The 27668-nt window shown below is 46.9% G+C and overlaps 1 protein-coding gene across 2 annotated transcripts in view; it reads right to left on the reverse strand.

Annotated features, from left to right (window-relative positions):
- The window catches only part of LOC115086740 (calpain-13-like), a 221206-nt gene that overhangs the window by 52333 nt on the left and 141205 nt on the right, over positions 1-27668 (reverse strand). For both annotated transcript variants that reach the window (XM_029593020.1, XM_029593021.1), the window contains exons 15-16: positions 22657-22719; positions 12102-12159 (exon numbers count right to left, since the gene is read on the reverse strand). In XM_029593020.1, the coding sequence (XP_029448880.1) occupies positions 12102-12159; positions 22657-22719 (121 nt within the window). The remainder of the gene's footprint in view (positions 1-12101; positions 12160-22656; positions 22720-27668) is intronic.

The raw sequence follows: 27668 nt of genomic DNA on the forward strand, positions 1-27668 counted from the left end.
GAATGACCCTGTCGCCAAAAGAACCAAAAGTCGACGAATGGACATCCAAGCGATAGTGCCTAGCAAAGGTATGCAATGACTTCTATGAGCCGCTCTGCTTATCTCTTGAGGAGAAACGGAGTGACTCTCCACCCAGGATGCCGCCTGGGAGCGGAGAGAGTGGGCTCTGATGCCCAGCGGGGGTTGCTTCCCCGCACCTATATTCCTGGCCCCAATAGCTTCCTTCAGCCAACGAGCAATCGTCGTCTTTGAGGCCTTGGATCCCTTCTGGGAACCGGACCAGAGGATAAACAGGTGGTTAGACAGACGAAACTCATTGGTGACCTCCAGGTAACGTATCAGGATGCGTTTGACGTCGAGCTTGAGGAGATCTCGAGGGTCATCTGAGAAGAAAGAGGGAAGTTCCACCGTCTGATTCAGGTGAAAAGCAGAGACCACCTTGGGCAGGAACGAGGGCACCGTGCACAAGGTGACCCCAGAGTCGGTGAGCCGTAGGTAAGGTTCCCTGCAGGACAGCGCCTGGAGCTCGGAGACCCGGCGGGCAGAACAAATGGCTACGAGGAAAACCACCTTAAGAGTGAGATCCTTGAGAGTAGCAGCACGTAGAGGCTCGAAGGGAGGTCCACCCAGGATCCGGAGTAACAAGTTGAGGCTCCAGGAGGGACAAGGAGCTTGAAGCGGCGGCTTCAAATGCTTCACACCCTTGAGGAACCGGACGACATCTGGGTGAGACAAAAGTGGAATTTCCTCCCGTCGCTGGATCAAGGACCCAAGGGCAGCCACCTGCACCCTCAGAGAGTTGTAGGCTAGACCCTTATCCAGACCCGCTTGCAGGAAGGAGAAGATCTGAGGCATAGAGGCCGTCTGTGGATGAGCTGAGTGGGCAGTGCACCACGATTCAAAAACCTTCCACACGAGGAGCGGTGACGTCACCAGCCAAGATGGCCGCCTGAGCTTTCGGCTCCCTCCTCCTCCGGTGTGGATCTCCCTCCATCGGGGCTTAATTTGGCTTCTTACCCACTTTATTAAGCACCTCCGAGTCCAGCAATGACGGCTCCTGCAACTCCGCGGAAAAAACCGGATTTGAACCGCTTCTCATTCGCGGCAGCAGCAGCTGCCGCGACTCCCGACACCGACGGCAAAATGGCGCTGAGCAGCGAGACGGGAGAGTGCCCGGGACTCGTGACGCCAGTCGGGGAGTTGGAGGTCCCTTCGAGACAGGAATTTCAACAGTGGTTTCAGGACCTCCGGGGCGATATGGCTCGGGTGAGAGAGGAGCTGAGTGCTCTTCGAGAAGATATTAAAACGGACATTCGTGAGCTGGAAAGAAGGGCGGATGAAAACGAGGCCGGCCTGGAGGCAGTGCATACAGCGGTGGACGAGGTACGGGAGGAGCAGGGCAAGTACCAGGAGGCGCAGGAGGAACTCCAAATGCACGTGGAAGATTTGGAGAATAGAGCCCGGAGGGTAAATCTTCGATTTAGAGGAGTACCCGAGGGGGAGGATTATAGAGACAGCACTAAAGTAGTGCAGGACATTTGTTCAGCTATTCTGGACTCAGAGGAAACTGGTGGCAGGCCCCGGGAGGTGGTCCTGGAAAGGGCTCATAGAGTATATGGCAAACCAAGGAATAACTTGCCCCGTGACATCATTGCATGTTTCCACAGCTTTCAAGTCAAAGAAACGGTGGCTCGAGCTGCCAGGTCCCAGGGCTCCCTCAAATGGAAGGGCAACCAAATTGAAGTTTTTCAAGATCTAGCGACTTCCACCATTAGAAAACGGAGGGAATTCCGAGATGTAATCAGTATCCTGAGATCTCATAATATTAAATACCGCTGGCTTTTTCCATTCGGATTGCAATTCACCATCAGTGGCACGGATTCCAGGGTCCATAAGGTTATGGAGGCTGAAGATATTCTGCGGATGGCGGGACTGATCACGGCGGACACCCCTCTACCTAAGGCCGTTGCCACTCCTAGCAATGTCCGGAAGGCAGATCGACCGCGTTGGAAAAGAGTGGACAAAGCGGGAAAGCGTTTGTGTCGCAGGTCAGGAGGGTCAGCGGACCTGGAGGAACCGGGCTAGGACCGTTTTCATCCCGGAGCAGGTTAACCTTGGCCCGATATGGGCACTCCATTCAGTGAATTAGTGCAAGTGGGACAAATGATGTGTGGACTTTATAAAGCCTTTTTCAAGCCTGGTTATTAGATGCTATTAATGCTGGAGGGGGATCCATCTATTCCCATCCTATTGTTCTGTTTGTTCTTAATGTTTATTGTCTGGCATCTGTAGGGTGGGGACGGGGGAGGGGGGGAGCTCAGTTCTGTGTGTTATCGTTATGGTTGAGTTGGCGTCGGCTCTCTCATGGTGGAGAACCACTCGGAGGGGAGAGTGGAAAGTGGGGGGTTGGGCGGGGGTGGGGGTGGGAGGGGTTGGGGGAGGGTGGGTGGGGGGGAGGGTAAGCGAGGACCAAGGCCCCATTAGCGGAGCTCCGAGTGGGAGTAACCGTAGTAGTTTGATTTGGGGATTTCAGGGGAGCACCCCCAGCCTGTTAGGTGGTGTTAGTTGTACACTTCTGATATCATGGGGTCACTAAAAATAACATCTATCAATGTGAAAGGTCTGAACACATACAACAAGCGTCGATTGTTTTCACGGGACATGCTCCATATGAAGGCAGACATTATATATTGTCAAGAAACCCATGTTAGAAAACGATATGAGCGGCTATTAACCATTAAAGGGTTCCAACCAGTGTTTCATGCAGCGGCTTCAGTTTCACACAAATATACGGGCGTGGGAATCCTCTTGGCCAGCTCTCTAGCAGCTGATGTGGTTTCGGTTGTGAGGGATGTGGAGGGCCGGTATATACTTGTAAAAGCTAAGATCAATGATGGGCTGTATACTTTTCTGAATCTTTATGCACCCAACACAGATCAGACTACATTTTTTCAAAAAATTTCCTCCATAATTAGTGAGTGGGTGGACGGTCATCTTATTGTAGGCGGAGATTTCAATATTACACGCTACCCTTACCTGGATAACTCTCAAGGGGGGGGAGCAGGAGGGAAAGCGGCCCGACTGGTGCTTAAACACCTCATACAAGATAGGGGGCTCATAGACATTTGGAGATTACAAAACCCCACGGCTAGGGATTATACATTCTATTCCCACCCGCACCAGACTTATTCTAGAATTGATTACTTTCTCATAGATAAAGGTTTAGTGGGATCAATCAGAGATGCCGGACTGGGGGTGATAACGTGGTCGGATCATGCCCCTATTTGGCTTACTGTGGTCATTGGGGGATGTCAGGCGGGCACTAAATTTTGGAGATTAAATGATCGTTTACTAGATGACAAAGATTTTGTAGAACATTTGAAGACAGAGATAGCTGTCTATTTAGAAATAAATGATGATGGGGCGGTACCTCCCGGAGTACTTTGGGACAGTCTCAAAGCTTATATTCGGGGTCTGTGTATTGCCAGGGCGGCTTTTGTAAAGAAGAAAAAAGATAGGGAACGCCTGGCACTAATGGAGACCATTGCTAAACTCGAGTTGAGTCATAAGCGTTCTCCCGACCATAGTGTTTACCAACAACTATCAGCAGCAAGGAGAGAACTGCACACTCTGGAGTTGGATGGGATAGCGCACCAGTTAGAACAGTTGAAACAACATCATTTCGAATGGGGGAACAAAGCGGGTCGATACTTAGCCCGGAAATTGAAAGAGAGAGTTTCTCAATCTCAGATTACTAAAATTAAGGGGCCCCAAGGGCAATATGTCTATACTCAGAGGGAAATTGGGAACAGCTTTAATAATTTCTACAAGCTTTTGTATGATTCTGAGGACCTCTGTACCTCGCAGGAGATTGAGCATTATTTGCAGGACTTACCACTGCCGACTCTCTCTCCAGAGTTGAGGGGCCAGCTGGATGCAGAAATTGGGGAGGGGGAGGTCTCCCTTATTATCAAGGATCTTAAATCTGGAAAAGCTCCGGGGTTAGACGGATTTACTGGCAAATTTTACAAGTTGTTCAGTGCTGAGTTGTTGTCCCCGCTGGTGGCCATGTATAATGCACTGCGAGAGGAGGGTACCCTATCTCAGGAATCTAACACTGCGGGCATTACAATCTTGGCGAAGCCCGGTAGAGATCATACTTTATGTGGATCCTACAGGCCCATTTCCCTGATCAATATTGATCTCAAAATTCTGGCTAGGGCCTTGGCCCTTAGACTCGGGCGAGTAGCTCCTACGCTGGTGCTGAACGATCAGTCGGGTTTTATACCCAGTAGACTCGCATCTGATAATGTTCGGAGAGTGGTAGAATTAATGTGGTGGGCGCAATCTAAGAATATCCCGGCCGTAATGCTCACGGTGGACGCGGAAAAAGCGTTCGACCGGGTTCATTGGCCTTTCTTATTCAAAGTACTGGAAACACTGGGGTTGGGGGTTTTTTTCATTAACTGGGTAAAGAAATTATATGGGGCACCGCATGCTCGTATAAAGATTAATGGTGCATATTCGGACCCCTTTGAAGTTAAAAGGGGTACGCGTCAAGGTTGCCCGCTCTCGCCCTTACTGTTTGCCCTCTCGCTAGAGCCCTTTGCAGAGAAGGTGAGGAGACATTCCAATATCTCAGGCATACAAGTGGGGGAGGTGGACTACAAAATCTCGCTGTTCGCGGATGACTTGCTATTCACTGTTACGAACCCTGAGTCCTCCTTAAAAGTGTTATTGGAAGAAATGTATAAGTTTGGGCGATTGTCTGGATTCAAAATCAATGCTGATAAATCAGAACTGCTCAATATCTCTATGCCAGACATATCGTATAGGGCGGTGGGGAGCACATTGCCCTTTCGCTTTGCGAAAACCTGTGTTAAATACCTGGGGGTGCGATTAGGGACAAACTTAGATGATCTTTACCGCTTAAATTATGATCACTTGCTGTCTCAGATCCAGCAGGATTTGGATAAGTGGGACCGGTCCGACATCTCCTGGTTTGGCAGAGTGGCAGCTACGAAAATGAATATCCTGCCTAGGTTCTGCTACTTGTTTCAAACGCTCCCAGTGGAGGTTCCAGCAGGGGCTATGCGCATTTGGCAAAGGAAAATCTTTCGCTTTATCTGGAAGCGTAAGCCCCCAAGGGTCTCCCAACATATACTCTTTAAAGATAAAGCAAGAGGAGGTTTGAATATTCCCAATTTAAGTTGGTACTATACTGCAACGGTGCTAGGGGTTGTCGTTAACTGGCACAGCGTGGGGGAGTTGAAGCCTTGGGTCCGAATCCAACAATTTATTGCGGGGGATATAACATTAGTGGATAGAATTTGGAGTAGGGATGCCAGGTGGATGCTTAGAGGTACGCTATCCCCATTTGCTCAAGGGGTTCTCAGATTGTGGGCTAAGCGGCGCAGCCGATTGACTGGCCCCAAGGGGATTTACTCACTTACGTCCTTTCTCTCGAATCCGGGGTTCCGTCCCGGGTTGGATGCCGCTTTTGCCACTCGGTGGAACCAATTGAATCTCACGAGAGTAGGTCAATTTGTCTCTGGGTCCCAACTGATTCCTTTTCCGGAGCTGCAAGCCTCCCATGGGTTATCACAGGGAGACTGGTACCCATATTTACAAATTGTTCACTTTCTACGAGCGGAAGGGGCTCTTGCAGACCTCGGTAAGGGTAGATCGATATTTGAATCAATATGTGCACAAGCTAGGCCCTTGAAAAGGCCGATATCCCGCCTTTATGCGCTTCTCAATAGTGGACCTAAGCTCAAAGCGTCCTATCAGCGGCAGTGGGAAGTAGACCTGGAAGAAGAGCTCTCAGATGATGATTGGGAGCAATGTCATATGGTTATGGGTAGAAGTTCTGTTTCTGCTCTCATAAAAGAAAATGGGTACAAATTGCTTTATAGGTGGTATTTAGCCCCTGACCGGCTGCACAGAATGAACAAGAACTTTAGTGAACTGTGTTGGAGAGACTGTGGAGCCAGGGGGTCCTTCTATCATATGTGGTGGACGTGCCCTAAAATACAGAATCTATGGGAGCAAATGGCGAAGCTGGCCACTGACTTCACGGGGGTGGGTATTCCTAGGTCCCCCAAAGGTTGCTTGTTAAGCTTAGTGGGAGGGCAGCTTCGAGATGCACAACGATTGCTCGTGTTACAATTATTTATTGCTACCAGATGTGAAATTGCTTATAGATGGAAAAGCACTGATGTCCCATCTGAAACACAGGTCCTTACAAGGCTTGATAAGGTGTATCATATGGGTTATCTAACAGCAGTGAAGCATGACCGTGTTCGTAAATTCCACGAGGTTTGGGACCCCTATTGTAAATGGACAGGCAGAAAGGGTCAGGTCTGAACAGTTGAAACGGATTTCTTTAGAGATGTTCTGGAAGGGTGGGGGGGGGAGGTTAGTGGGGGGGGGATAGAGGGGGAACAAAGGGTAAACTTGATTGCATTTTCTGCTGGGCACACTACATGGTTTCTTTGAAGTTTAGATGCAATTCTCTCTCATTGTTTCATGAGTGTTTAATATTGTTGATCTATATACTATGAGTTATTTGTATGATCTCATTGTGATAGTATATATTGTTTAACAAGGGATGTATTTATTTCTCATTATGCCTTGTGGAGTGTATACCAGTTGGTTCTTTGTTTGTATATATGCTTAAATAAAAATTTTCAAAAAAAAAAACCTTCCACACACGGACATAAGCAACGGACATGGACTTCTTCCGAGCCTGAAGGAGGGTCGAGACCACGGCCTCCGGATAACCCCGGCGTCTTAGCCTGCACCTCTCAAAAGCCAAGCCGCAAGACAGAAGCAATCTGCCCTGTCGAAAAATACTGGCCCTTGGCGTAGGAGGTGCGATAGATGACCTAGGCGGAGGGGCCCGTCCACCGTCAAGTTGATCAGATCCGCGAACCATGGACGACGGGGCCACTCCAGTGCCACCAGAATCACCGGACCCTGGTGAACCTCAATTCTTCGGAGGACCTTGCCCACTAGGGGCCACGGTGGGAACATGTAGAGGAGAAGGTGACGGGGCCACGGCAGAACTAGCGCATCCACGCCCTCTGCGCTGCGCTCTCTTCTGCGGCTGAAGAATCGAGGTGCCTTCGCGTTGCGAGCTGTCGCCATGAGGTCCAGATGAGGGATTCCCCAATGCCGGTCGAGAAGCTGCATTGCCTCCTCGGAGAGCTCCCACTCCCCGGGATCGAGACGTTGACGACTCAGGAAGTCCGCCTGAATGTTGTCCACTCCTGCGATGTGTGAGGCCACCAACCGGGCAAAGTGGAGTTCCGCCCACTCCATGAGCTTGTCCGTTTCCAATGAGACATGACGACTTCTCGTGCCGCCCTGGCGATTTATGTACGCCACCGTGGTCGCGTTGTCCGAGAGAATCCTGACCGCCCGATGGCGGACGAGGGGAAGAAAACTCTTCAGTGCTAGTCGGACCGCTCTGGTCTCCAAGCGATTGATCGGCCAAGCCGCTTGAGACGTCGTCCAGTGTCGCTGCATGGACCTCTTCTGGCAGACTGCTCCCCAACCGGAGAGACTGGCATCCGTGGTGACTATTACCCATTCCAGAGTGTCCTAGGGCATTCCCTGCGCCAAGTGGAGTGGGTCCAGCCACCAGAGTAGACTGTCCCTGGCAAGTCGTGGGAGTGGAAGGATGGCCTGGAACTCCCGCGACACTGGTTTATTAAAGTAAATATGATTTAATAATTGAATATTCCATTTTTGGAATATGCTCCTATGCCTACAACAGTAAATGTACCATTAATATTTGGTATTTTGCTTCTTGGTTTCTGTGAAGCTGAAATTTGTTGTTTGTATTTTATTTTGTTTTTATTATGTATGTATTCTGGTATATCGCTTAGGCCTTGTTAAGTGTTAGGCGATTAATAAATGAAATGAAATGAAAATGGTTTCCAGCGGGAGAGTAACGCTCTCTGCAGTGGACGCATATGCGCAAAAGCCCAGGGTACTAGATCAATAGTGGATGCCATGGATCCCAGTACCTGCAGATAATCCCAAGCTGTGGGAAAAGAGGCAAGAGAAGCGCTGGATCTGCGCCGTTAGCAATTGGGCCCGATCCGGCTGCAGGAGGACCTTGCCCGTCGCCGTGTCGAACCGCACTCCCAGGAAGTCTAACAACTGTGATGGAGTAAGACTGCTCTTGGTGTAGTTGATGATCCAACCAAGGGATTGGAGGAGTTCTACCACTCTGTTGACCGCCTGATGACCCTGGATCAAGGTTTTCGCTCGAATGAGCCAGTCATCTAGTTAAGGGTGAACAAGGATTCCCTTTCGGCGGAGAGCTGCCACCACCACCACCACCATAACCTTCATAAATGTTTGTGGGGCAGTCACCAGACCGAAAGGAAGGGCCTGGAATTGAAAATGCTGACCTAAGATCTTGAACCTGAGGAAGCACTGATGCACTTTGAGGATAGGAATGTGAAGGTAAGCCTCCATGAGGTCCAGAGAGGCCAGGAATTCTCCCCGATGGACTGCTGCAATCACCGAGCACAGGGTCTCCATCCTGAAGTGAGGGACCTTGAGGAACTTGTTCACAGACTTGAGATCCAGAATTGGGCGGAAAGTGCCCTCCTTTTTGGGGACCACAAGGTAGATCGAATAGTGGCCGCAGCCCACTTCTGTGGGGGGGCACTGGGATAATTACCCCGAGAGCAAGGAGCCGGTCGAGCGTCTGGCGTTCAATGAGCTATTTTTGTAGTGACCCGCAGGGAGAGAAGAGGAACCTGTCCCTTGGGGGCCGAGCAAAGTCCAATGTGTAGCCTTGCTTTAGAATATCTAGGACCCACTGATCCGACGTGATCCAGACCCAATCCTCGTAGAAGAGAGAAATCCGTCCCCCAATCCTGGGGATCGAGGAGTGGGTCGGCTTGGCATCATTGAGAAGGCTTGGAGGATGTTCTGTGGGCCACCCCGTCCCTGGCAGGTCTGCGCCCTCAAAAGGGACGGGACCAGGATTGCGAGCTGGACGAGGGCATCCAAGGGGTCTGTTGTCTCATGGTGCGGAAATGGCATTGACTGCGGAACCGGCTTCTGGAGCACTGAATGATCTAGTAGTCCGCGCCGATCCTCCGGGAGCCTATGCACCACATTCTCTCCGAGGGACTTAATAATCTGGTCCAGATCTTCCCCAAACAAGAATTTTCCTTTAAAAGGGAGGGATCCCAGCCGAGTCTTGGATGAGGAGTCTGTCGACCAGTTGCGGAGCCAAAGGAGGCGTCGAGCCGAAACCGCCGCAACCATCGACCTGGCCAGGACTCCTTGGAGGTCATACAGGGCATCCGCCCCGTAGGCAATTACGGCCTTCAACCTGTCTGCCTGACGTGTCTCCTCCGGTGGTAGGTCTTGTGAAGTGAGGAGCTGCTGCACCCACTGAAGGCCCGCTCTTTGTGCCAGCGAGCTACAGATAGCCGCCCGAACACCCAGCGCAGAAACCTCAAACACTCTCTTGAGATAGACCTCTAGCTTTCTATGTTGAAGATCTTGCAGCGCTGTGCCCCCTGTAACCGGGATGGTTGTGCGTTTGGTGACCACCAAGACAGTGGAGTCGACATTGGGACTTTGAGCAGATGGAGGAAATCCTCAGGGAGAGGGTATAGCTTCTCCATGGCTCTGCTGACTTTGAGGGAGGCTTCGGGTGAATCCCACTCCCTAGATAACAACTGGAGGAACGCAGGATGAGTAGGAAAAACTCTAGACGGTGGGCAGAGCCCCACCAACATGGGGTCTCCCTACTTCCCTCGGGGAGCGGGGCCAGACGGGTCCAGAGGGGCCTCAATGTCCAGTTCTTGCAGGAAATGCAGGATCAAGGTTTCCAGCTCATCCCTCTGGAAAATCCACAACACCCTAGGGTCATCTCCTTCCATCTGGGCAGCGAGCAATGGATCATCCAGGGCAGGGTCTGGAACCAGATCCGCCCCCTCCGCAGGGGAAGAACCAGACGCACTTTGGCGGGCCCCTGGGGGATGCCTGCAGCCCCCCCCCCCCTAGAGCTTCTACTCCCTGGGGGGCTCCCCCGGGAGGAGGGTCCGCTGTCTGTGCCACTTTGGGAGGGGGGGGTCCAGGGGTGAGATCCAGCGGCTGGGACATCCTGGCTAAGTAGGCATTGTGCATAAGTAGCACAAAATTCGTGGAAAATGGGGGTGGACCTGGGGGGGGGGGCCGAGATGAAGAATCACTCGAAGGTAAAACAGGATCCAGAGGTGGCACTGGTGTAAGGATCGGGGGCAAAAGGGAGAAAGTAGCCTCTGCTTTCTCCGCAGAGGTAATCGGGTCCATCGGCTCCTGATCCAAAATGGCCACCGTTCCCACACTAAGCGGGAGCGGGGCCTGTCGCTGCCTGAAGGGACACGCCTGACCGCGCAAAACTGAACCACCCGCCGGCTGCGAGGTGCCCTCCCCACCAGGGAGGCAACTCGTGCAGATCCCCTCGCGGGACAGCCTGGACCCTGGCTCCCTGCACATGTTGAAGCCCTCGGCATGCCTGAGGGGAGGAGGGGACCGCGGAGAAAAGGCAGGCAGTGCCACGGTGAGCAGGGAACGCTTCCGCTCTAAAACCCCACCGACCCTAGGATCTCCACCGGGCCCGCCGAGGAATATGACCTCTCAGCGGGCAGCAGCCCCAGGGAATGTGCATCTCGGGGCCGCAGGTTGGGACGCGGCAGGGGGGGGGGGAGAAGTTGGAACCTCCAACGTGCACCCCCAGTGGCTGGACCGGCGAAAAAAAATCCTGAAAGGAAAGAAATTAAACAACTTACCCTGGCCAGCTACATGAGAGAGGCAGAGACCAAAGACAGCAGACAGAGGGAGAGAAACAGGTCTGTCTGCAAGTTTAAAATGGAGAACCTGGTTTTTTGTTTTTTTTTGAACTAGAGAAACTTGATCCCTCTACAACACTGCAAAGGAGAAGAAAAAGACAAGAAACACTTAAACAGTGTGCTAGGGAACCGAGGTTCCCCTGCTCCTATCTGCTGGAGTCAGAAATATATTGAAGAGGGATAGTGGGTGTGCTGGCTTATATGGCAGCACTCTCTGAAGTTTTTGTCTGACTCCATCTGCTGGACGGGGGACATAACCCACCGTCTGGACTGATCCGGGTACGTACAGGGAACCGGCTAAGTAGCATTGGAATATGAACCTCCTTCTGTTGAGGTGGGGAATTGCTTTTAAAATGGGATATATTTTGGGTAATCGTTGGTTGCTAGAAGGATATAGGAATTCTGTGGTAAGTTCTGCCCTGTGGGGCATATTGTTTTCTGATACGTGTTTGACATGGATTAATCTATGGAAAGCATGTGCTGTCTGTCTAGCATTGATGGAATTGATGTGGTATGTTACATTGATGTTGCATTGCTTTGCAAGTTATTTTATTTATTTGTAAAACACCTAGGGGTAGATTTTAATAAAATACGCCCGCGCGAACAAGAGTATGCCGGATTTTAATAGATAGGCGCGTAGCCGCACGTATCCTTTAAAATCCGGGGTCGGCGCGCGCAAGGCTGTGCAAAATCGGCAGCCTGTGAGCGCCGAGCTGCACAGCCTGCCTCCGTTCCTTCCGAGGCCACTCTGAAATCGGAGCGGCCTCGGAGGGAACTTTCCTTCCACCCCCCCTGCACCTTCCCCTACCTAACCCACCCCCCCCCCCAGCCCTATCTAACGCCCCCTACCTTTGTTACAAAAGTTACGCCTGCCCGCACCGGGCCAGCTGCCTGCGCACCATGTTCCGGTCCAGGGGCTGGTCTGGAGGCTGCAGCCACGCCCCTGGAATGCCCCCGCACCGGCACCACACCCCCCCAGAACGCCCCCGAACACTGCGCCACCCCCCGACATGCCTCCCTAGCAAAGCCCCGGGACTTACGCCCGTCCCGGGGTTTGTGCGCGCCGCCAAGCCTATTCAATATAGGCTCAGCACGCACAGGGGGAGGTTGGGGCAGGTTTTTGGGGGGTACGCGCGTATCCTACACGCGTACCCCTTTGAAAATCTGTCCCCTAGAGTGTTTTAAGTATAGGGCAAGAAAGAAATGTGAACAAATATATAAATAAACAAATACCTTTCAGGAATACCCCATTAAGCAGCTTTTGCAGTTGGCATGCATCCAGTCTTTGGCCCTGATGAAAAGCAAAGCAGAATAGCTTCGGCATCATTTATTTTCATTGTCAAAGCAACTTTGTTAATTTTGCTGATGGTCTTCCCTTTTGTTTTTTTTCTGTAGCAAACAATTAAATCTTCATTTAACTAACAAAGCGCGGGATCAAGGGGTAAGAAAAGGAACTTTGCTCTTCACTGCTGGCATACCTGGTCATAAGGATGCATGAAAAGGACGCAGTTTTTCTACTGCAGAAGTTATTCTGCAAGATGTTTATCTAGTTTGCATTTCCCACAAGGCTTTCACCGGGGAGGGCGGGGAATGCAAAACTGCACAATCAAAAAAGAAAAAAAAATCCCAGTAGTAGAATTTGTAGGAGAAATGCGGAAACTGATAAATAGGGAAAAATTATTATTATTATTATTTAACAGCTTTTGTATATCGGCATTAGTCAGAAACATCATGCCGGTTCACATTTTAACAAAAAGGTGTGGAAAATACATTGTAACAAGGGATAGAGGGAAAAACAGGATAACAATAACCAAAGAAAGGCAGACAGCATTATAACCAAAGAAAGACAGACAGCATTATGGCAAAAGATTATGCAACGCCATCTGGCCATTTACAATATGCTTCTATGAGCACGGAAACACAAATGAAGACTGAAAAAGGAGTATTTTTTGCAAATAATTTGCAAGAGGCAAACTCTCCATATTTTGTACTTTCCACTTTGCGTGCAAAGATATTCAGATTTCTCTTTCTGGGCCTGCAACATTTTTTTTTCTGCCAATGATTTTCAGTTCTGCAAAGCATGGAAAGAAAGGTCAGTGACAAAACCATAGTTAAGTGACCCCTTTTTCACTGGCCTAACTTCATAACATTTCTTGAGCAGCTTTTAGGGGTTCCACTCCCTTCCTCAGGCCACAGCCGCCCATTCTGCTTTGATCGGTGAAGGGAGGATTGCTACAGTAACTAGGTAAGAAATATATTAAATTGATCCAATAAAAAGGTAATACCTATGATTTTTTTTTTTTTTTACTGACCTTCATTCCCATGCATTCTAGAAAAGAAATTTAACTCTCATCATCTACTCATGGATGCACTAAAGAATATCCAGTGAAAATGTGTCATCTACAGATTGTTACTTTTGTCTCTACAAATCTAAGGAGACTAACGCAGTTTTATTTATAAATAAAACTAACGCAGTTAGACTAACGCAGTTTTATTTATAAATAAAAAAATTTATAAATAAAAATTTATTTATAAATAAAACGCAGTTTTATTTATTGCTTTAATTCCTCCACCTCCTGCTCTTTGTATACTCCTCCTTGTTCGCCCTCCCTGTTCATTATAATTTCTGCCTTTTAAGTTACATTGTAAACCGGTATGATGTATGCATACTAATACCGGTATATAAAAGTTTTTAAATAAATAAATAAAAAAATTTTTAAATAAATAAATAAATAACGCAGAAACTACATTACCAAGCCCTACACGTGAGATTACTGTTTCTAATTTACGAGTTAATTAATTTTTCTGCCTTAATCTGGGCTGCACCATTCCCTCTTGGCGAATAGAAGCCGCCTTTGCTGGTAAAAATAATGGAGGTATTTGTTGGACGTAGGGAGGCAGAAACCTGTGTGTGTCTCTCTCTCTTTCCTTATGGGTGCAGTATTCAGTAACCCCATAGTTGCACAGTGCATGGACGCTTTTAACATGCATTCTTCACAGTTAACTTTGAAAAGAGAGCCACCAGGTCATTTCTCTTTGATAATTATCTAGCAGCGTGTACGCGTGTACGCATGTACAAAAGGCACGCTTTCTTTGAACATGCTATTTGCCCGAGTGGCCAAGAAAGAGTAAAATATCAAATGTGCCTTGGGAAATCCAAAGGTTCATATTAAAAAATATTTAGCAGGCTAACTCACAAGTTAGCTGGCTTTAATGACTGTTTGGGCTCTTATCTGGCTAACTTCTAGCTAGCTAATAAGTAGCACAAGTTAGGGGCGTTTCAGGAACGTAACTGAGAGGAGATGAATTAGCTGGATCAGTTAATCAGCTAACTCTGACATTCAGAGTTAGCCGGATAACTTAGCTAAGACCTAGATTTATCATTTTGCTATAAATTTTGCCAGAATACTGTGCTGTTTATACGTATGACTGTGTAGGTAAAATTACTCCCTAAACCCCAAGTCACCCCCACAAACCTCACTCCGAGTTCATAATGCCCCCTCTTACAGTGGTATAAAAAGTTCAAAATTCAGTGGGCCTCCACAGAGGCTCTCTCTTTCTCTCTCTCAACATGATTTGTGATTTTAACTGTAAATTCCAGTTTGGGAATAACGCACAGCATTAACGCCAGGAAAAAAGGTGTAGCTATTTGAGGCATTAAAACACGCGATGGCATGTGTTGCGCTATCGCACGCAATGTTAGGCACCCCCTCATTTCCATAAACTCCGCCCAAACTCCTCCCTTTTGAGTAAATTTTAAAAATTTGCATATGCATCTCGAAATGCATTTATCGCATGAGTTGTGGCATTATCGTGGGCGTTAGGGACCTAACACCCGCAATAAGGCCCTAACGCAATTTTATAAATGATTCTGTAAGTCTGGTATGGCGAAAGAGCTGTCCTAAAGTTAGCCAGCTAACGTTAAGATAGCCGTCTATATTCAGTGGTGCGGCTGTATTACTGAGTATGTCTCCAAAGTTAGCTAGATAAGTTTAGCCGGCTAACTTTGCTATCTGGATTGTGTCTGAATATTGACCTCACCAAGTACATGGGCTGTTTTATGCACCTGACCTCAACATGCCCCTGGAAACAGCTCTTTTTAATATGGCTGAAAGTACAGGCATAGTTCCAGATGGGAAAGGTGAAGGCAATTTTCAGCCAGGTCAGTTTACAAAGGCACATGACTTTGAAAATTGCCTACTCCGTGATATTTTCTCTAGCAGAGCATGCATTAGTGAATTTCTTGAAGAACTTCTGAAGCACACCATGCAAATAACTTAAATCCAATAATATAAGGATTAGGAGGCCCTCCATGAAGTTAGCAAATAGCACATTTAAAACAGATGAGAGACAATTCTTTTTCACTCAGCGCACAATTAAGCTAAATGACTTAGCGGTGAGATTAAACATCACATGCATGTAAATTCTAGCGGCATAATAAGTTATACCTCTAGAATTTAGTCGCATAAGTCAGGGGTGTTCCAGGGGCCGGCAGGATTCGTTTTGGGGATAAGTGGAGTTAGCCATATAACTTATGCGGCTAACTCCGGTCGTGCTGTATGGCTGTCCTAAAGTTAGCCGGATATACTTATCCGGCTAACTTTAAGATAGTTGGTATATTCAGCGATCCTGCCGTACCGCTGAATAACCCCATTAAGTTAGCCAGATAGCTATATCTAGTAACTTCAATTAGCCACTCCGTGACTGAATATCACCCAGAATGTGTAAAATCTTTACCATTAAAGTCAAGGTTTATATTTTTCCGTTTTTCTATTGTTTGTTTTAGATGCTGACTGATGTGTTTAAAATTGCAGGGTATGGAAGAAACTGGAGAAAGGCGAGGGAATTGTACCAGGGGAGCAACCTGTCAGATTTACTTTATTTATATATATATTTATTTATTTAAAATTCTTTTATTCCACTGCCTCTATACAATAGTTTGGCACGGATTACAAATAACAATAAAAAAATGTAAAAATAGACAATAAAATTATATATAAAATAACACACAAAATCATTGTTGATAAGCTGCAAATTAAAACACAAGCATCATCCAAATGCTATCTGAAAAAAGACTGCCTTCAACGCTTTTCTAAAGTCTTTTAACTCTTCCAGCTGCTTCACCTCCTGTGGAATTTTATTCCATTCACCTGGAGCAACGACAGCAAAAGCACGCCCTCGAGTTCTAGCTAGCTTGAAATTCCTTACAGATGGAACCTCCAACAAATTAAGATTGGGTGAAGTATATAGCACGGGAAGGAACATACGGTCTTATCAAGTCGCTGAAAGCACAAGAGGAGAGATCATGTACAAATTTAAAAACTAAGGTCATAAGTCTAAATTTACTTCTCCATTTAATAGGAAGCCAATGTAATTCTCTCAAGATTACGAAATTCAATTGTCATCTCAAAATAGTGAATAAGCCACCTGCGAACATCCAAGCATCTGAGAAGCCTGAATTCATTCCTTTGCTTCTCCCAAGAGAAAGCTGGGAGGGACACCACCTAATTGCAAGGACAGATTGGCCTATCGGGGGATCGGGCATCCCCTGGTGGGCCGATCGCTCCAGTCACGTGGTCTGTGTGCGCGGCTCTGACAGAGCCGCGCTCGGCAGAGCAAGTGACATGTCCTGGGCCGGCCTGGGCGGCGAATACCTGGGCCGGTCCAACATCGTGAGTCCGCCGCTGCCTAATTGATATGAAAGAACAAATTCACTTTTGGGAAGAAAGATGGAATAGGGAAAAAACAATCACAGTTGAGGAGATGACGAGAAAGGGATTGCAGCAGGAGAGGGCTTGAAGTTCCAAAATCCTCCTGGTGAAACAAACAGCCACCAGAAAAATAGACTTTAGAGTGAGATCCTTTAGCGAAACATGTTTCAGCAGCTAAAAGGGATGTGCCTTCAGCACCTTCAGCACCAAAGAGAGATCCCACTGAGGAAAAAAAAGGACGAAAGGGTAGAAGCAACCGCTTAACTCCATGAAGGAACCAAGCAACATAAGGTGCCCTATCACTGACACACCCTTTAGACGCCTCCCCTGTAACATGAGATGGCTGCCAACTGGATTTTGATGAAGTTCAAGGCCAAATTCGTATCTAGGCCCCTCTACAAAAAAGCCAGGATGCAAGGAATTTCAACTCTCCAAGGGGAGACTGAAAACTCCTCACAGAAGCTCTCAAATAAAAGCCAAACTCGAATATAAGCCAAAGAAGTGGGCATCTTTCTGGACTTTAACAGGATGGAGATTATGGAGGCAGAATAGCCTCTACTGCACAACCATCTCTGTTCAAGCCATAAAATAAAATCAACCCAGATCCTCCACAACCACCGGACCCTGAAGCAACAGACCCAGAACCTCCGGCAACGTAGTGGATCCTGAGCCGCATCAAGTCTGCATAGCAGGGTCTCCATGCCATTTCTGGAGTCACGAAGATCACCTGGTTAGATGATACTTTCACTTTGCAAAGCACCCTGCTGATGAAAGGCTATTTGGAAAGAGGTACAAACGCTCTTCTACTGGCCATGACTGAAGCAGGTCATTGATGCCCAAAGCACTGAAGTCTCTCCAGTGACTGAAGAACACAGGGAACTTGGCATTTCTGCAAGTTGCCATCAAATCAATGTGGGGTAGGCCCCACCATTGAGTGAGAAGTTGAACAACCTCCAGGCTCAGTTCCCACTCCCCTGGGTCCGGGAGAGTCCTGCTGAGAAAGTCTACTTGCATGTTCTCCTGACCTGCAATGTGGGCTGCTGACAGTAACAGAAGGTTCTGCTCTTCCCACAGGAAATGGCAGACTTGTCTCTGCGGATACACCCCGACTCCTGGTGCCTCCTTAGTCATTCATATGTGCTACTGCCATTGCATTGTCCGAAAGAACTTTGACTGCCTTGCCCTGGAGAATTGGAAGAAAGTGTTGCAACACCAGCCTGATCACTCGCGTCTCCAACGAGTTGATCGACTATGAGGCTTCTATCAGAGTCCACTGACCCTGAGTCACTGAGCCACCTCGCACATGCAATGCACCCCCAACCGGTTAGCCTGGCATTTAGACTGACCCTTTCAGCAAATAAGAAGGCACTGTCTACCACTGTCTACCATCTGCACCATGGGCTCTGGCAAGGAAAGGCGAATTCCATTGTTTATGTTGGGGGAGACCATGTGACAGAAAGGAGGCTTGCAGTAGCCTAATATGGGCCCTAGCCCAGGGGGCAAGGTCCATCAATGCTGCCATCAGGTCAAGCCTTGGGAGCTCACATAGCAGCAAATGTTCGCACCTGCTGAATTACCTTGCTCACTCGTTTGTCCATGAGACACACACACTGCACCTGAGTATTGAACAGCGCCCCCAAATACTGAAGGGACTGGAAGGGTCAAAGTTTCCTCTTTGGAAAATTGATGACCCAGCCCAAACTTTCTCAAACTTGAACCACTCGGCCTGGCACTCGAATGGCATCCACATGGGACTTTATTCAGATAAGCCAGTCATCCAGTTAAGAGTGGACAATAACACCTTTGTGCCACAAGAAAGCCGCCACAACTAACAAACTTGGTAAAGCCTCATGGGGCCATCACAAGGCCAAATGGTAGCATCCGGAACTGAAAGTGATCCTGCGGCATGCAAAAATGGAGCAACCGCTGATCCTCCAGATGTATCGGAATTTGAAAATAGGTTTCTGACAAACCCAAAGATACTCTCCTTTTCATACTGCCACACGAATAGACTGAAGCGTTTCCATGCAGAAGTGCGAGATGTGCAAACAGCGGTTCACCCAATTGAGGTCTAGAATCAGGGAGAAGCTGCCGTCCTTTTTGGATACCATGAAATAGCAACCAGTGCCTTGTTCAGAGACGGGCACAGGAACCATCGCCTGCAGTAATTGTAACTTTAGGATGGTCTCCCAGACTGCCCGCTGCTTGACTGGGGATGAACAAATGGAAACAATAATGGCATCTGTCGCCAGATGCCACACATCCAGGGTGTAGCCATAGCATATTTTATCCTCATTGGTCCATGGTTAATTGGCCCACTCCCAGTAAAAACTCTGCAAGCAGCTGCCTACAGGGATCACCAGTGAGCGAACCTATCTCAACTCATTGTGGGGCTTTCCCTGACGGAAACAGAGGGTGATGGGACTTACCCAAAGTCACAAGGAATGACAGTGGCCTCCAACCACTAGGCTACTCCTCTACTCCACCACTGTCTTTGTTGTAAACATTCATTAATTGAAGATAAGTACAACTTCTTTTTGGGCTGGAAAAAACAGCTGAATATCGTCCGCATACATTTTATAAAAAGGGACGCATTTTTCTAGAATTTCTGTCAAAAGACTGATGTAAATATTAAATAAAGTTGCAGGCAGAACTGATCCCTGAGGCACATCACAAGCAGAATCAAACCCTGAAGAATAGTGCTGGTTGGTTTTAACTTGAAATGTTCTTGATAATAAATACAAAGAGAACCATGAAATAACTTTACCATTTATACCAGTTTCCTGCAACCATAATAACAGTCTTTGATGATTGACAGTATCGAAGGTGGCACTAATATCTAACAAAAAAACAGCTATAACTGCTCTTTTAGTTTCTACAGTACAAAGTAGATAATGAGAGACAGAAATCAACAAGGTCTCTGTACTGTGCCCTTTTCAAAATCCGCTTTGATGTAAGTTTAGAATATTAAGCTCTTTCAGAAATTCCGTTAATTGATGAAGCAACATCTTTTCTAAAATGTTAGTGATTGATGGCAAATTGGAAATAGGCTTGTAACTTGTACAGGCATCCTTTGGAAGTGGCCCACGTTTTAAAATGGCTTTTATTATAAGCTTCAGGAAAAAACCCTTCATTTAATGAGCTGCAGATTATCTCAGTAATAGGTTGCAAGAAATGGTCTTTGCCCAAAATTAGTAATCCTATTGAACATGGATCAAAAGGGCAGTAAGAGGACTTTAACTGATACAATAGCTTTTCAATTTCTATTGCTGATGGCAATTCAAAAGTATCCCAGAGTTCGGAAGTGGAACAGACAGCAGTACATTTTCTAACAGTAAACAAAGAGGTATCTAGATTTTGCAGTAAAGTGTCGGCCTTAGATACACAAAAAAATTCCAAATTCTTTGCAACTAATTTCTATTTGGGCAGAAGCCAAATAAGTTAGTTAGATGTTTTATCTTAAGAAACAATTCCTTTGTTTATTAAATGAATTTCTTAATTGCTTAATGTAAAACTCTTTTTTTAATTTATTAAAAAGCGATTGATAATCATTATGAAGAGAAACAAAATCATCTGTAGTAAAAGGCAATGGGTGTCGTGACCATTTTCTCTCTGCCTGTCGTATGACAGACTGGAGGTTCCTCCACCTTAGTGTCCTCAATGCAGAAGCAGGTGATCACTTCAACAGTAAAACCCCAATCTTGTCCCAGAGGAAGAGCCTAATAACTGAATCTTCTTCTGCACCGGGCGGGAGTTCACCCTCTTCCAAGGAAGCCAAGCTCTCAGCATCTGGAGGCCTCTCAGACCCTCCTGGGGTTCTTCCCAAGGCAGCTCCAGGCCTCCAGGGCACCCCAAGCCTTTTTTGATGGTACCTCCAAGGCCAAGGATGAAGGAAGGGCCTCCCAAGATTTAGGGAGCACTGTGGACATAGAGGCCTCCCCAGGCCTTTAGATTGCACAAAAAGTCTGATGGAGAAAACAGAAGAACTCCGGCAAAATATCTCCGTGCGCCATTGAGGCAAAGAAAAAACAACTGGCTCCAAACACAGGGGTAGAGGGGTCCAACAACCCCTGACTCTGTAGGAAGAAGGACTGGGAACTCAGGAATGGCAAACATGGGTGCCTCCAGGCCTGTTACCATTGAATCCCGGTCAGCTGGTCTACCAGGCTCCTTCCCAGCTGACCGCAAAGAGCCTGAGGCCCCTGCAGCACCACTTGTGAGGTTTCCCTGGATCGCTCACCGGAGCTCACGCAGGCCAAACACAAGAGGACCCTCCTGGGGAGCAGCATGCCTGACCCCGTGCACACCACATTTTTATTTATTTATTTTATTTATTTATTTAAGGTTTTTATATACCGGCAATCATGAGCACATATCTTGCTGGTTTACATGAAACGGGAGTGCATTAAATACATCAACTAGAACTGTGGTGATCGCAGGAGCAGTTACAAATAACAAGGGTAGCAGAACTTGGATAAGAAGGAAGAGATAGGAAAGAATAAACGGTTGAACGGTATACAAATAAATTAAATGCTATGTAAAAATGGCATGATTAATGGCTGAATATTTGAAGTCTTTGGTTTGTATCTATGACGTGATATTAGATTGTGTCTGGGAAAGCTTGCTTGAATAACCAAGTCTTAAGTCCTTTCCTAAAAGTTAAGAGGCAGGGTTCCAGTCTGTGGCCCATTTCTGACCTCTCCATATGCAGGGAAAAAAAACAAAATGGCGGCGGGCCCAGCCGCCGTGAGATGCACGCTCTCACACCTGCCCCGCTGGGGGCACACCCTGTGAGCACCCTGCTATCCCGCCGCTCTCCTAACTAAGGCTCCGATCGTGGCGCTCGACCCCCGCCGCCCGACATCGGCACTCACTGAGAAGTGGAGTCCGGCACATGGCCAGGCCTGCTGTAAGCTATCGATCTGCCATGTCCCTCCCTCAGCCGGGCTTCTGGTCTGTACTGAAATCCAAATTTTCTACAACAACACCCTCCCCCCCCCCTCCCCTTTTTTTATTTCAAAGCCCAGAACGTGTGGGAGCCACAAAGGACTTTGACTGCCTATAACAAAGGCAAGTGAGAGGCAAGGCCAGGAGAAATGCCAATTCGAGCTCCCTTCTGCTTAAAGTATTTTTTTAAATAGCCTGCCCCCTCCAGCTCCTCTTGGTTCCCTCTGGGACTTGAGGCTAATAAAGAGGGTTTGCTGTGCTGGCCGAAGCCAGTGGCCTGGCCCAGGGTCTGAAACAACTTCTAATCCGCTGCTGAACAGCTGCACCATCTAGGATCTACCTTCTTATCTGCTGGAGGCAGAAAATACTGGATCTTTCCAGAGCTACGTAGTGGCGGTGATATCACACTAGAAAAAAACAAAAAAACAGTTTTGTCTGCCTCCATCTGCTGGTAGGGGGGAAACAACCCCCAAGTACTGCCTGAGCTGGTGTAGCTGGATGAAATGGAATTGCGTATTGGAATTACAATTTCTATCCTTCTTGCACCGTGCAATTCCAGCTGAATCACAATTCACCATAAGCCTTCATGTATCATTTTATAACTATCCAAGGAGCATCCTGATTTTACATCCCCCCCCCCCCCCCCCCGCCCTCTGTCAAACATGCACACACAAACCTCGCTCTCCTTCCTAGTCCAGCAAAAACGTAGTATATCACCTTGCCAGGGATCACAAACTGAGTGAGGCTCCTTCTGACCCCCAGTTCACGTGCATCACGAGCCATTAAGCATTGGCCGAGAGACCCTGTCCCTCCGGCAATTGCGAACGCTGGCTCCGTGGCATCCCACGGATATCTTATTTTATAATTGCATCTTTGATCAAGGACTTGTAAAGAAGAGCATTAGATTAATATAAGCAAACGTTCTTCTTAGTTACGCTAGGTGTTCAGGGTGTGTAATTAGGTTGGGGGGTTAGAAGCCCTGTTTCTGTATTTGGCAGACCCCGATGAATGATGCATGTGTGGGTGGCAGACGTTCCTGGCCTTCCACCACGCTGACGGGGTTCAAGGGGCTATAATACAGGAAGAATGTGCCAGTTCCAGGAAAGTGTAAGGCGCGGCGCTGGACTTACCTGACTGGCGTATTGTCCAAATTTGTTTTCAAAGGAACTGTGCTCGGACATCCTGCCACCTTCCTGAACAAAATACAGAAACCAGGCAAGTTAAAAACCAAACTCTGAACGTACAAAAGTCGCTCCGCGCCAGCCACTTCAGAGGGAGGGCGTGCAAAACGTGTTACAGAAGGTGATGCCCAAGGGATCGATGCAGGAGGGGAATCGATCTGAGCACCCTGCAGCCTTTATAAACCATCAGGCGCAAAGCAGGAGCCTTTGAAAGTGTCCCTTTCTGTTCCCTGGCATTTTTTTTTTTTGCTTTAACTGATATTTAACACGTGTATTCGGTTTTTATATACAACAGGTGACATTTCTTTCAGCCCCAGCTACCGGAACATTCCGGTTTGCAGGGAACATTCTTTTCCTTGCCAAGTAATTCCTGTCACAAGTGTGAGTATGTGCGTGCTTGTGTGTGTGTGTGTGTGCTTGTGTGTGTGTGAGTGTGCATGCGTGAGATACAGGTGGACCCACCGCAATTCAGTTTTATGGGGTTATTTACTGGGAAGGAAGGAGCCACGGCACAGGATGCCGGGAGGAGGATTAACCTTTTGATTGCTGAGTCCTGGAAGCCCCAGATTTCTAACAGTGGTCAAACAGCAGCGCCAGCACAGAAACAAACAAATTCATTTTTCATCCACAGTCCACCAGTTTTAGCCAGCTATTGGCAATCATGTGAAAGGTGCTCCGAGAAAGACAGAAGCACAGCAGCGCAGGGTGTTTTTGCTTTTTTAATGTATCAGGACACACTCGTAGGCTTTTTGAGAACTGAGTCACAGATAAGAACATAAGAACATGCCATACTGGGTCAGAGCGAGGATCCATCAAGCCCAGCATCCTGTTTCCCACAGTGGCCAATCCAGGCTACAAGTGCCTGGCAAGTACCCAAAAACTAAGTAGTTCCCATGCTACAGATGCCGGTAAAAAGCAGTGGCTATTCCCTATTGATTAACAGCAGTGCCCTTCCCCGGCGCCGGCAGAAATTAACGCCTACCTTTGCGCGCGCCGGAAGCCTATGCAAGATAGGCGCACAGGGGGAGGTTTGGGGTAGGTTTTCGGGGGTTACACGCGTAACGTACCCCTATGTATTTATAGTAACAGATTTTCCATGAAAAAGAACATTCAAAGTACAATCTTCTAAGTAAAAATATCACTTACAACAGGTATATTATTTACATGTGGTACCAACCAAAAAACTCCGCAAAAAAGACACCTGTAGCCATATGGTGTTGGGCCTATTGTATAGTGTGTCCGGTGTGGGCTCGGCCCTCTGAAACTTTAAGTAAACTGAATTACAATATAGCAAACCTCCCAGATGAAAACAGCACTAACTGACAGCGTTCAAATAGTAGCAATCCTACCTGTAAAAAGACAACACTGCAATTATTACACCAGGTCCTAAAAAACCAATACACCTGCTAATAGAAAAACAGAGCAAGCCAATCTGTTATAGATCCTGACACAGAAACTACATCCTAGCAGAACACCTCACTTTAGTCACACATGCAGAACACAGACAGACCCTCACCAAATTACAGAATAAAGAGATAATAAAGTATAAATATAAACATGCAGACAAAAACCATAACAAGCGAGACTCCATATGTAGTGCAACAATGGAAAAACAAACATCACTACTCCTCATTAAATGTCAAATAAAATCAAGAAATTTAAAACATCAATCATAATAGTAAAACCATACTCTCAAAAGAAGAAATATTTGAAAGTAGCTGATGCAATGATTGAAAATATATAACAGTGTTTTTTTAATTTCCCAAACATCAATAACATATTTTAAAACAACAGACACACCAAATAATGCCCAATAATTAAAACTAAAGCTAACAAAAATCTCCTGCTCTCCATACTTGGGAACTTTATAGATCCAGCCATCCTGGGATTATCATGGATTAGTCAGGGATGGGAATTATGCGTAAACTTTCTCCTCTCTTTCATATATACACTCATGTTCATTCTAACACAAGCTCCCTTATATTTCCTCTCACATACATGCTCACTGACTCACACGCTCTCTCACACACACAAACTCACTACATCACACACGTGTCTCTCATGCTGTCACTCACACACATGCTTACTCTCTGGCTTATATAAATGTTCAATGACTTGCTCTTGCTCACACATATGCTCAATCACTCTCTCTTATGCTCACACACATGCTCACCAGCTTATATAGTCCTTTTGCTCACACATATACTCATTGGCTCGCTTGTTCTCTCTTGCTCACCACATGCTCACTGGCTCACACACATGCTCTGGAAACCCCAACAAAACCAAATGTGTTATGTAGTACAACAATAGAAAACACAGAAGCATCATCCATCTTCACAAAACATCAAGCAAAATATATTAAAACAGCTGACAAACATCCAATAATGAGAAAAATTCACAGAATTTTTGTCTAATATTTCCCAAGCACCAAATATTTCAAAACAGCAGACACATGAAATAACACCTACAAATTTAAAATAATAGGATTAAAAAATCTCCAGCTCTCCATACCTGGAATGTTTTGATTTACAGTCTATCAACAGCTTCAAAATCAATGGTACCACCAGAAATTTAAACACCTCAAAGGTTTTCTTATCTTATATGTAGGCCCCTTACTTTGAGGGTCTGTATTATGGCACAGACTCTACTATGGTACAGGGTCACCTTGCTTTAATTTTTAAATTGTGAATCATTTTTGAATTGTGTATCATTTTTTGTTAGGATTTTTTTCTTACATTAAAATTACTCAAATCTCAATAAGTCAGTGTCAATCATCAATTTTCTCACAATATTCGCAGTCTCCAAAGGTACAGAGGGGACACTAATACTCATCTACTCCAATCCTGGTAGTTTACCCGACACGACCGTGTTTCGGACACAAACGTCCTGCTTCAGGGGGTATTCTTCAGTATCTCCTTGTGAGAGCGTTTTCACGGAGCCTTCTTCAATTTCCTGGCTTGCATCTTCTTCTTAATTTCACAACAGCCCCATTGAGCTACGTCTGCTCTTAGAATGGCATACGACCGGAGTGATCCTCTTATACCGTCAGAGCCGGAAATTACTTCGCCGGAAGCCACAGTCTTCTTTCACGTCCGGTTCATTTCTTTTGAAGACACACTAAGACCACTCTTTCTTTCATGGTTTTATTACTTAATGTAAAATATCGGAAACCACAGAAGCTTGTCCATCTCTATCGATCTTACATATAAATTATCACCATTGTAAAAGCCGCGTTCTATGGGATGCCGTCGTCAAATGAAGTCTTCTTTCACGTCATCTGTTTTTAAATAACTCCTCCCCTTCATCAATCACATGGACTCCCATCTGAAGTCTTCTTTCACGTCATCAATCACATGGGCAAACTTTGTCAAAGTCTTCTTTCACGTCAGTCTTTTATTCCCCGTCATCCATAGCATCCGGATTTGCATAGCTCCTCCCCTTTATCCATCACATGGACGCCCCTCTGAAGTCTGCTCATCATCAGTCACATGGACTATCTTGTCATCAATGGCATGAACAAAATATTCCCCCATCTACTTATAATTTCAACAACGGCCTCCTCTGATCTCTTCTTCCCATCGCCCATCCCATGCATCACCTTCTTCACTCCAAACGTATGGGTTCTCTGTTGAAGTCCACTTTTTGTCTCAAATTGCCACAATAAGTTGAACCAGGTATCTAACACCACGGGACGTCGTTTATAAATTGATTTCCACTGCTCTTCGTGGTAGTTTAAAACACATCCTTCTGCGTGTTGCAACTCTTCTGTATCTTTATCTCAATTTACTGGTGGTACCATTGATTTTGAAGCTGTTGACAGACACTACGGTACACTGGAATACGGTGGTTTCTGGGTGGAAAGGTTGTGATTGATTTACAGTCTTCCAGAGATTATTGTGGATTGGTGGAAGGGGGAAAAACTATCCTCTCTCTCCCAATTTCACACACATATGCTGTCATATACACAGGCTCTCTCTCACTCACATCTGTGCTGTCACACATACACAGGTTCTCTCTCACTAACATCTGTGCTATCACATACACAGGCTCTCTCTCACTAACATCTGTGCTATCACATACACAGGCTCTCTCGCTCACTCACATCTGTGCTGTCACACATACACAGGCTCTCTCTCACTAACATCTGTGCTATCACATACACAGGCTCTCTCTCTCTCACTCACATCTGTGCTGTCACACACACACACACACACAGGCTCTCTCTCTCTCACTCACATCTGTGCTGTCACACATACACAGGTTCTCTCTCACTAACATCTGTGCTATCACATACACAGGCTCTCTCTCTTTCACTCACAACTGTGCTGTCACACATACACAGGCTCTCTCTCTCACATCTGTGCTGTCACACATACACAGGCTCTCTCTGTCTCACTCACATCTGTGCTGTCACACATACACAGGCTCTCTCTGTCTCACTCACATCTGTGCTGTCACACATACACAGGCTCTCTCTCTCACATCTGTGCTATCACACATACACAGGCTCTCTCTCTCTCTCTCACATCTGTGCTGTCACACATACACAGGTTCTCTCTCTCACATCTGTGCTGTCACCATACACAGGTTCTCTCTCTCTCTCACATCTGTGCTGTCACACATACACAGGTTCTCTCTCTCACATCTGTGCTGTCACCATACACAGGTTCTCTCTCTCTCTCACACATCTGTGCTGTCACACATACACAGGATCTCTCTCTCTCTCTCACTCACATCTGTGCTGTCACACATACACAGGATCTCTCTCTCTCTCTCACATCTGTGCTGTCACACATACACAGGCTCCACTGTGGCCTTGCTGAGCCATTTTTTTTTGCACCACAATGGGTGAGCTATATCACGACCCTGCAGTCCTCTCTTCTAGCCACGATGGAATGGCTTCCACCTTGCCCCTGCCATGTCTTTCTAACATATACATACTTACGCTCCGGCGTAAGTTC

The sequence above is a fragment of the Rhinatrema bivittatum genome, chromosome 3 (genome assembly GCF_901001135.1).
Source record: "Rhinatrema bivittatum chromosome 3, aRhiBiv1.1, whole genome shotgun sequence".
NCBI lineage: Eukaryota > Metazoa > Chordata > Amphibia > Gymnophiona > Rhinatrematidae > Rhinatrema > Rhinatrema bivittatum.